The 11,352-nt window shown below is 41.1% G+C and overlaps 1 protein-coding gene across 1 annotated transcript in view; it reads left to right on the top strand.

Annotated features, from left to right (window-relative positions):
- The window catches only part of MKRN2 (makorin ring finger protein 2), a gene marked incomplete at its 5' end in the record, with an annotated part of 29,768 nt that overhangs the window by 8,869 nt on the left and 9,547 nt on the right, over positions 1-11,352 (top strand). The window contains 1 exon segment of the mRNA XM_007956753.2: positions 1,545-1,655. Within this exon segment, the coding sequence (XP_007954944.2) occupies positions 1,545-1,655 (111 nt within the window).

Here is an 11,352-nt window from a genome sequence, read left to right as displayed (position 1 = left end):
TGCCTAGTCCGCCATCTTGCTGGAACTCCTGTGTACATGCTCTTTACATACACGGCTCCTGTAATTTGCAGGGACCTTGTGACCATCATTCTCATTTTACAGATAAAACAAGGCATTATGAGGTCCAATAAACTTAACAAAAGTCATACATTTATGTGGTAAAAGAACAGCTTTACTGAGATAAAAGTATGCAGTTTAGTGGTTTTTAGTGTATTCACAGAATTGAGCAACTATTACTGCAATCTAATTTTAGATTATTTTAATCACCCAAAAAGAAACTTCTGTTGTAATCGCTGCCCATCGCCCTTTCTTTCCAGCCCCTAGCAACCACTGATCTTTGTTTCTCTGCAGATTTACTTGATCTGCACATTTCATATTAAAGGAATTTTACACTCTATGGTCCCTTGTGACTGGCTTCCCTCACTCAGCATAGGGTTTTGAGAGATCATCCATTTTGTAGATACATCATTACTTCATTGCTGAATCATAGTCCATGGCATGGATATACCACATTTTGTTTAGCTATTCCTTAGCTGATGAACATTGGGACTTTCTATACTTTGGGGCGATTATGAATAATACTGCTGTGGACACTAGTATACAAGTTTTTATGTGCATATATGTTTTCATATCTTGGGTATATACCTGGGAGTGGAATTGCTGGGTCATACAGTAACTATGTTTAACATTTTGAGGAACTGCCAAACTCTTTCCCATAGTGGTTGTACGATTTTGCATCCCCACCAGCATTGTGTGAGATTTCCAATTTTTCTGCATCCTCCCTAACACTTGTTATTGTCTATATGATTTTAGCTATCCTAGAGAATATAGAAGGAGCCCTGGTGGCACAGGGGTTAAGTGCTCAGCTGTTAACTGAAAGGTTGAAGTTCAAACTGACCAGGTGCTCTGCGGGAGAAAGATGTGGCAGTCTACTTCCATAAAGATTTGTAGCCTTGGAAACTATGGGGGCAGTTCTGCTCTGTCCTGTAGGGTCACCGTGAGTTGGAATGGACTTGACAACCATGGGTTTGGGTTGGGTTTTAGTGGATATGAAAGTGATATCATTGTGTTTCTTATTTGGATTTCTAACATTGTGCCTAACACACTTGACTGCTAACCAGAAGGCTGGCAGTTCAAACCCACCAGCCACTCTTGGAAGGAAGGTTGGGCAATCTACTTCCATAGTGATACCACCACAGAAACCCAAGGACGGGTTGCAATGAGTTGGGTCTGACTTGACGGCACATAACAACAACTACAAATGACTAATGATGTGGAGATCTTTTTATGGATTTTTTCCCCCCCACCATTTAGGAGTAATGCTTATTCAGATCTTTTGCCCATTTTTAAATTGGGCTGTCTTATTGTTTAGAAGAACCTATTTTTTAACAGTAAGTAAGGTTCTCAGTTCTTCCCACAATTGCGATTGCACCATTTGGGATTTTTGGTTAAGAAAATGGTCATCCATTTGAACAAGGGGTTTAGTGGTATAGTATGCACAGGATTTGTAACTTAGTCTCTCACTCACCTGATTCTTATTTCAGGGCTTGTCCGGAATGCCGTGTGATATCAGAGTTTGTCATTCCAAGTGTGTACTGGGTAGAAGATCAAAATAAAAAGAATGAGTTGATTGAAGCTTTCAAACAGGGAATGGGGTAAGTGCTTTGAGTTCAGACATGATCCTAGTACCTGCTGGGCTGGAGTTTTAGTCCTTGTCATCACCTGTAGGGGTCCTGACAGACTCTCAGAGTCTCTCCCTCCTATCATCACTGTTCTGCACTCTGTGGATGCAGAACTGAGCAGGGTCATGGTGGCCCTGCCTGCAGGAGCTCCCATCTGGGGGTGTTGAATGCTGTATTGATTTCCACAACTGCTTGTAAGTTATTTTTTCTTGACATGGACTTAGTTTCTAAGCTGAACACTGTCTCCTAGAAATCCTGGTTTCTGTTGATATTGTTATCTGTGATCTTTTGACAAATACCTGCTGAGGATCTGCTGTATGATAGACCTTTTCTAGTTGCTGAGAATTCAGCATTGAATAAATCAGACAGAAATTCCAGCCCTCACACAGGCCACATAACAAACAAGAATAATAAGAAACAAGATAAATAAAAGCATGTAATATTTGATGGTGATCATTGCTAAGGAGGGAGACAAAGCCAAAGTATAGGGGATATAAGGTGAGCGGGCTTGCAGTCTGAGTGTGTGAGACCAGGGGATGCCTCAGTGGTGTGACATTTGAGCAGTGATCTAGAGAAGGTAAGGCCCTGTTGGGGAAAGGGTATTCCAGATGAAGGAATAGTTAATGCAGAGACTGGGGAAGGAGCTCACTTGGCTTGTTTAAAGACCAGCAAGGAAAGACTGTGGGGAGAGGATATTAGAGATAAGGTCAGAGTGGTAATGGGGTGGTGCCAAGAGGCAAATTTGTGGGGCTTTCTAGTCATTGTAGGATCCCTGGTTGTGCAGTGGTTAAAGCACTTGGCTCCTAACTGAAAGTCGGTGGTTTGAACCTACCACCTGCTCCACAGGAGAAAGTTGTGGCAGTGTGCTTCCATAAAGATTACAGCCTTAGAAACCTGATGGGGCAGTTCATACTGTATCCTATAAGGGCACTATAAATCAGCTCAATGACAATGGGTTGGTACTCAATTTAAGGGCTAGGTGTTTCATTCTGAATGAGATGAGGAACCATCTTAGGGTTTTGAGCAGAAGAGGTACATGATCTGATTTGTATTCTAAACAGATCTCTCTAGCTGATCTACTTATATGGAAAGAGGAGGCAAAGGTAACTTTACAATGGAGAGAGTTAGGCTGTTGCAGCCCATCCAGGCAATATATGACAGTGGCTTGGATAGGGTTAATAGGAGTGGAGGTGGTGAGAAGTGGTTAGATTTTGGGGTGTTCTGAAGGTATTGTCTAAGGATTGGCTGATGCATCGATTATGGTGTGAGTTTGACAAGGAAGAAGGGTTGGTGTGGAATGATGTGGGTATAAGAGAGAAGAGGTGTTTGAAGAGTCACATTTTACTTCCAGCATTATCACTTTTCTTTTTTTTGTGAAACTTTTATCTTCACTCTTCAACTGCCACTCTTGATGATCCATTTTTGTAAAATGTCTAGTGAATCTGTCACTGGGAGACAACACAACTACAAACTTTGCTGTCTGTGACTGAGTAACAGATGTGCAATGACCATTTTCTGGCAGACTTTGACAGAAGTGATGTGATTGATCATGATCATGGTGCCCGTCTGTTACTTATACAGTGATTTCTGGACTGAAGAGCTTGCACTTTTACAGTGATGTGCTGTGGTAATTGAATTTGAACTGTGTTGTTGGGAGGCAAATGGTTTTTCACTAAATTGTGCTGTATACATTTCCAAAGCCTGCCATAACAAATTACCACAAACTTGGTGGTTTAACATAGCAGGTATTTATTCTCTTTGTACTGGAGGTTAGCAGTCTGAAACTGAGGTGTGTCAGCAGAGTTGGTTCCTTCTGGAAGCTCTGAGGAGAATCCATTCCATGCCTCTCATAGATTCTGATGGCTTTTGGCAGTTCTTGGTATTCTCTGGCTTGTGGCAGCATGATTATCTACAGGAGGGTGAGTCTGCTAGAACCTTACTTGGCCATACTTGAAGAATTATTTGTTCTTTTTTCAGTGGTTCCTTAAGTTGCTTATCAATTACTAACCCAAAACCCAAACCAAACCTTCCATTGAGTAGTTTCCAACTCATAGTGAGAGCCCTTTGGGTTTCCAAGGCTATAGTCTTTACAGAAGTAGATTGCCTCATCTTTCTCCCACAGAGCAGCTGGTGGGTTTGAATCACTGACCTTCTGGTTAGCAGCCAGATGCCTTATCAGTTCCTAAAGGCTTGGTATTTTCCTTTTTTCCTCTTATGATCTTATTGTTTGTCCACTGAAGGGCAGGCATGGCAAGGCAGTGGAGTGCCAGCCTGAAAACAGTAGCTTTGCTTAGAGAAGTTGGGCAGTTCTCGTGTTTTATTGCTGTTTGAGTCTTTCCTGGCCTTGGTTTCCTTAGAAACTGTTTATATGCATTCCACAACATTTACTGAGTACCCAGTTTGGGCCAGGTACCTTCCAGCTAAGCACTGGTAATGTGGTTGGGAGAGTTAAGAGATTAGTAAAATAATTCCTGGGAAATTACAGAAGAGCAATTATGATATATAGAATTCTTCTTGAAAAGGTTGTGCCAGATGCAGATGTCACAATAGAGAAAGTACTTGGATCTGCCTTGGAGTGTTAGAGAAAGCTGTATTGGTACTTGGAGTCATAAAGCATGAATAATTTGTCCTGTGGGGAACAGAGGATGGAATGGCATGGGCATAGGTAGAAAGGTACACAGTTTGTGATTGGGGGGCATAGGGTGTGGTCCAATTGAAGTGGGACTACAGGACCACATACAGACTGGAGTCGAGTCTGATGGGCCTTGAATACCAGCCTCCCAATGGTCTTTTATGAATAGGGTGACAGAGGCATGCTGTTTTGGGCCACTCTTGTGTCAGGGAAATAGGTTGGAAACTGGTAAGAGGGAGACTATATTAGAAAGGACTGTGGTGGGCCAGGCAGCAGAGAGTGGCAATTCTAACATCTTCAAAAGTGAGCAGCCAGAAAGGATGGACAGTTTGAGAGGTGGGTGCTCTGTAAGCACAATGAACACAACTGGATATGAGAGATGAGAACAAAGAGTAAGAATGAAGTGGTGGCTTTGGGGCATGGTGACCAGAAAAAGAACAGAATTGCATTCACCTTATGCATGGGTACCAGGCAAGGATGCCCTTTATCACCACTCCTATTTAATATTGTATTGGAAGTCCTAGCCAGAGCAGTAAGGTAAAAAAGGGAAATAAAAGGTATCTACACCAGCAAAGAAGTAGTAAAACTATCTTTATTTGCAGATTATATGATCTTAACACATAGAAAATCTCAAAGACTCAGTAAGAAAGTTACTGAAACTAATTGAAAATTTCAGCAGAGTGGCAGGGTACAAGAGCAACATAACAAAAATTGGTTGGATTCCTTTACACTAATGAAGAGAACTCTGAAAAGGAAATCAGGAAAGCAATACCATTTACAATATAACCACGCAAAAGATGAAATACTTAGGAATAAATCTAACCAGAGACACAAAAGACATATCCAAAGAAAACTACAAAACATGATTATAAGAAACCAAAAGAGAATATACCATGTTCATGGATAGGAGGACTTAACATCATGAAAATGTCAATACTACCTACCCAAAGTGATCTATAGGTATAATGCAATCTTGATCAAGATTCTGTCATCTTTAAAGAGATGGAAAATCTAATCACCAACTTTATATGGAGAGGAAAGAGACCCTGATAAGAAAAGCATTACTAAAGAAGAAGAAAGTAGGAGGCCTCACATTCCCCAATCTCAGAACTTACTACATAGCCACAGTAGTTAAAAAACAGCCTAGTACTGATTCAGTGACAGACACATAGACATTGGAACAGAATTGAGAACTTGGGAGTAAATCCATATACCTATAGACAGCTGATCTTTGATAGAGAGCCAAAACACAGTAAGTAGGGAAGAGTCTGTTTAATAAATAGTGCTGACCAAACTGGATATCCGTTTGCCAAAAAATGTGACAGGAGCGCCTACTTCATACCATATACAAAACGAGCTCAAGTTGGATCAAGGACCTGACTATAAAAATGAAAACCATTAAAACAAAAATAAGGATAAACTTCAGGGCCCTAATTCAGGACATATGAATGCACTATTGAATATAACAAAAAATGCACAAACACCAGAAGACAAAATAAACGAGTGGAATCTCCTAAAAATTAACACTTACATGCATCAGAAGATTTCACCAAAAGAGTAAAAAGAGAACCCACAGACCAGGAAAAAAAAAAATTGGCACTGACATATCAGGCAAGGGGTAATCTCTGAAATTTATACAAGACATTACCACCTTAAAAACAAAAAGACAGATAATCTGATTAAAAAATGGACAGAGGACACCAACAGACACTTCACCAAAGAAAACATTCAAGCACCTAACAAACACATGGAGGAATGCTTGTGATCATTACCCACTGTTGTTATTACGTGCCGTTGAGTTGGACCCGACTCATAGTGACCCCTCCTTGGGTTGCCGAGGCAGTATCACTACGGAAGTAGATTGCCCAACCTTCCTTCTGAGGAGTGGCTGGTGGGTTTGAACTGCCAGCCTTCTGGTTAGCAGTCAGGTGCCTTAGGCACTATGCTACCAGAGCTCCCCATTATCCACTAGAGAGATCCAAATCAAAACAATAATGAGATATCATGTCACCCCAGCATTATTAGCACAGTTCAGAAAAACAGAAAACGATATGCTAATGAGGGTGTAGAAAGACTAGAAACCTCATACACTGTTAGTGGGACTGTAAATGGTATAGCCACTATGGAAAATGGTATGGCACTTCATTAAAATGTTGAAAATAGAAATACCAAGTGATCCAGCAATTCCATTATTAGGTATTGTGGTGATTATGTTTGTGTGTCAATTTGGCTGGGCCTGGTTGAGTGGCTGGGCAGATGGTGGTAGTTATTCATCATGATGAGACTGGCAGTCGATCCATGATGGGATCTACCGTAAGCAGCTGAGTAGCTGCTTTGGGTATGTGGTCTGCTGCCCAAATATAAGAAGCAGCTTTGGGAATGGTCTCTAGCATTGGCACACTTGGACCCTGCAGGTAGCTGTGTCATTGTTCAGCCTGCCATGCTCTGTTGACCTTGGAACTTATAATGAACTTGAATTACAATGGACTTGCTGTGTGGTTTGGTAACATTGGGACTGTGCCATTTTACTTGTCAACCTTGGGCTTCTCAGCCTCAGCAGCCAGCGGCTGTCTGTCTGAGTGAAGAGATGCCTCTGGCTTCAGTGGGCCAGGAGCAAGAGGCAGAGCTAAAGCCCAAGGTCGAGGGACTTTCACACAGCCCATAGAGCCTCACACTTTGAACTTGGATGTTTAACCTCCTGAACTGTGAGAGAACAAACTCCTGTTTGTTAAGGCCATCCCAGTTGTGGTATATTCTTGTCATAGCAGCATTAGGTAACCAGAACAGGTATATATCCTAGAGAAATAAGAGCCGTGACACAAATATATATATACGCATACCCATGTTCATCACAGTACTATTCACACTAGCAAAAAGATGGAAACAACCTAAATGTCCATCAGCAGAGGAATGGATCAACAAACCTGGTACATAGACAAAATGGAATACTATGCAGTGTTAAAGAACAGTGATCAATCTGTGAAGCCTAATATGGATGAACTTAGAGAACATTATACTGAGTTAAAGTAGTCAATCACAAAAGGACAAATATTCTATGAGACAACTATTGTAAAAAGTCAAGAAAAGGGTTTCACAAAAACAGAAGTATTCTTTGATGGTTCCCAGGGATGGGAAAGGAGAGTAAACTAGAGGTTAGATACATATTAACTTGGGTGAAGGAGAAGGCAAATGAATAAATGAATGGAAAATAAGAAACAGAATTTTTGGGGTTCACCACTCATCCGTCAGTTTGTTGTACTGTGATGGCTTGTGTGCTGCTGTGAGGATGGAAGCTATGCCACTGGTATTTCAAATACCAGCGGGGTCCCCCATGGTGGACAGGTTTTGGTGGAGCTTCCAGAAGACAGACTTGGAAGAAGGATGGAGCCATACACTTCTGAAAAAATTGGCTACTGAAGACCTTATAAAGAGCAGTGAAACACTTGTCTAATATATTACTGGAAACATCTGTGAATTAGTGTGAAACATTGCCTGATACAGTGCCAAGAAATGAGTGTCTCAGGTTGGAGGGCACTCAAAATAAGGCTAGGGAAGAGCTGCCACCTCAGAGTAGAGTTGACCTTAATGATGTGGATGGAGTAAAGCTTTTAGGACCTTTATCCGCTGATGGGGCATGACTCAAAATGAGAAGAAACAGCTGCAAACGTCCATTAATAATTGGAATGTAGCATGTCCAGAGTATGAATCTAGGAAAATTGGAAGTTGTCAGAAATGAAATGGGACACGTAAAGATTGATGTCTTAGGCATTAGTGAGTGGACATGGACTGGTATTGGCCATTTTGAATCAGACAATCATATGGTTGGTCTAGTATGCTGGAAATTGACAAAGAAGGATGGCAGTCATATTCATTGTCAAAAAGGATATTTCAAGATCTGTCCTGAGGTGCATTGCTATCAGTGACAGGATAATATCCATAGGCCTAGAAGGAAGACCAGTTACTACTACTGTTCAAATTTACACACCAACCACTAAAGCCAAAGATGAAGAAATTGAAGATTTTTACCAATTTTTGCAGTCTGAAATAAACCAAAGATGGATTAGTTACTGCTGATTGGGATGTGAAAGCTGGAGACAAAAAGGCATCAGTGGTTAGAAAATATGGTGGCAGAAATGAGGCCAGAAATAGCACAATAGAATTTTGCAAGACCAACACCTTACTCATTGCAAATGCCTTTTTTCAACAACATAAATGGCAGCTGTATACATGGACCTCACCAGATGGAACATACAGGAATTAAATCAACTGCATCTGTGGAAAGAGGCATTGGAGAAGTTCAGTACCACCAGTCAAAACAAGGCCAAGACCTGACTGTAGAACAGACCATCAATTGCTCATACGGAAGTTCAAGTTGAAGCTGAAGAAAATTAAAACAAGTCAATAAGAGCCAAAGTATGACTTTGAGTATGTCACACCTGAATTTATAAACCATCTGAAGAACAGATTTGACTCACTGAACACCACTGACCAGGTGAGTTGTGGGGTGAAATCAAGAACATCATACATGAAGAAAGCAAAAGGTCATTAGAGACAGGAAAGGAAGAAAAGACCAAAATGGATGTCAGAAGAGAGTCTAAAACTTGCTCTTGAGCAAAGTAGCTAAAACAAATGGAAGAAATGATGAAATAAAAGAGCTGAACAGAAGATATCAAAAGATGGCTTGAGAATACAGAGCAAAGTATTATAATGAAATGTGCAAAGACCTGGAATTAGTAAAACAAAAGGGAAGAAAACACATTTCTCAAGTGGAAAGAACTGAAGGAAAATTCAAGCCTTGAATTGCAATATTGAACAATTCAATTCAAGAAGCATTAAAAGAAGATGGAAGGAACACAGAGAGTCACTGTACCAAAAAGAATAGGCCTACTTTATCCATTCCAGAATATATTATATGATCAAGAACCAACGGTATTAAGAGAAGTCCAAGCTGCACTGAAGGTATTGGTGAAAAACAAGACTCCGGGAATTGATGCTGGAGGTACTCATTCTATGCCAAGAAAATTGGAAGATAGCTACCCAGTTACCTAACTGGAAGAGATCCATATTTGTGTCCATTCCAAAGAAAGGTGATCCAACAGAATGCAGAAATTAATGAACCATATCATTAATATCACACATAAGTAAAGTCTTACTGGAGAGAATTCAAAAATGGTTGCAGCAGTGCGTTAATAGGGAACTTCCATGAATTCAAGCTGGATTCAGAAGAGGATGCGGAATGAGGGATATTGCTTAGTTGGATGTTGGCCGAAAGCAAAAAATACCAGAAAGATGTTTATCTGTATTTTATTGACTATGCAAAGGCATTTGACTGTGTGGATCTTAACAAATTATGGATAACATTGCAGAGAATGAAAATTCCAAAACATTTAATCATCCTCATGAAAAACCTATGCATAGACCAAGAGGCAGGTGTTTGAACAGAACAAGGGGACTGCATGGTTTAAAGTCAGTAAGTGTGTGCACCAGGGTTGTATCGTTTCACCATACTTATTCAACCTGTATATTGAGCAAGTAACCTGAGAAGCTGGCCTATATGAAGAACACAGAATCAGGATTGGAGGAAGACTAATTAACAACCCATTATTTGCAGATTGACACAACCTTGCTTGCTGAAAATGAAGACGACTTGAATTACATACTGATGAAGATCAAAGACTACAGCCTTCAGTATGATTACACCTCAATATAAAGAAAACAAAAATCCTCACAGCTGGACCAGTAAGCAACATCATGATAAATGGAGAAAAGATTGATATTGTCAGGGATTTCATTTTACTTGGATCCACAATCAACACCCATGGCAGCAGCAGTCAGGAAATCAGATGATGTATCGCACTGGGCAAATCTGCTGCAAAAGACCTCTTTAAAGAGCAAACATGTCACTTGGAAGACTAAGGTGCACCTGACCCAAGCCATGATATTTTCAGTAGTCTCAAATGCATGTGAAAGCTGTATGTACAATGAAGAAGGAAGACCCAAGAAGAGTTAATGTCTTTGAATCGTGGTGTTGGCAGAGAATATTGAAAATACCATGGGCTGCCAGAATGAGCATATCTGACCTGGGAGAAGTGCAGCTGGAATAATCCTTAGAAGCTAGAATGGCCAGACTTCATTTTACCCTTTGGTCATATTGTCAGGAGGGACCAGTCCCTGGAGAAGGACATCATACTTGGTAGGGGGTCAGTGAAAAAAGGAAAGACCCTCAGTGAGATGGATTGACATAGTGGCTGCAGTGATGGGCTCAAGCAAAGTAGGGATTGTACAGATGGTGCACAACCGGGCAGTGTATTTTGTTGTGTTGTGTTCATAGGGCCACTGAGTTGGAGCCAACTTGAGAGCACCTAACAACAACATTGTGTGAGTGGGGTGGCAGTACTAAAGAGCAAGTTTTTGAAGCTGATGAGTTTATGAAAGCAAGTGCCCTGGGATGTCCTAGTGTTGATGTCCAGCTGCCACTTAACAGTGTGTCCCCCTTTTGCTCTGGGAAGAGCTCACTGCTACAGAAGTTATTTGAAAGTTTACTTGGAATCGGGGTTAGAGAGGGCCAGGGCAGATGTCTGGTCCAAACACTTGATTACTTGAACCCACTCCCCACCCCCCTGTGCTGGAATCAAGCCTGCTAGGAGTAGGTGCCAGGCAAGCAAGCCATCGCCTTTCCCCATGGCAGCAACTCGGACACTGTTCTGTATACTGCTCTAAAGTGTGCCTTAGAGGACTTCTGCCCTCCCCTTGTCTCAGAAAACTGGAGTTAAGGAATCCCTCTTTCTTTGTCACCTGCAGCCACCTCATACTCCAGCTGCCCAGGCAGTGGCTTGTCCTTGCTAGGTGATTTGGTTTTATTTCTTCAACTTCCTCCTACAGTATTCCCAGGTAGCTTTCTGGTTTCTTGAGCACACCCTTTCTTTTCTTCAGTTTGGGATCATGTATGACTGGATGAGCTAAATTTCATTTGGACAAGAAGAAATGGTAATTCTTTGGTTATGAGTTTCCTTGAGTAGGGCTTTTTTTTTTTTTTTT

Source organism: Orycteropus afer, unplaced genomic scaffold (assembly GCF_000298275.1).
Source record: "Orycteropus afer afer isolate SDZICR_OR568_19922 unplaced genomic scaffold, OryAfe1.0 scaffold00661, whole genome shotgun sequence".
Lineage (NCBI taxonomy): Eukaryota > Metazoa > Chordata > Mammalia > Tubulidentata > Orycteropodidae > Orycteropus > Orycteropus afer.
Note: the sequence above shows the minus strand (reverse complement) of the source record. Positions and strands in the feature narration are given on the sequence as shown.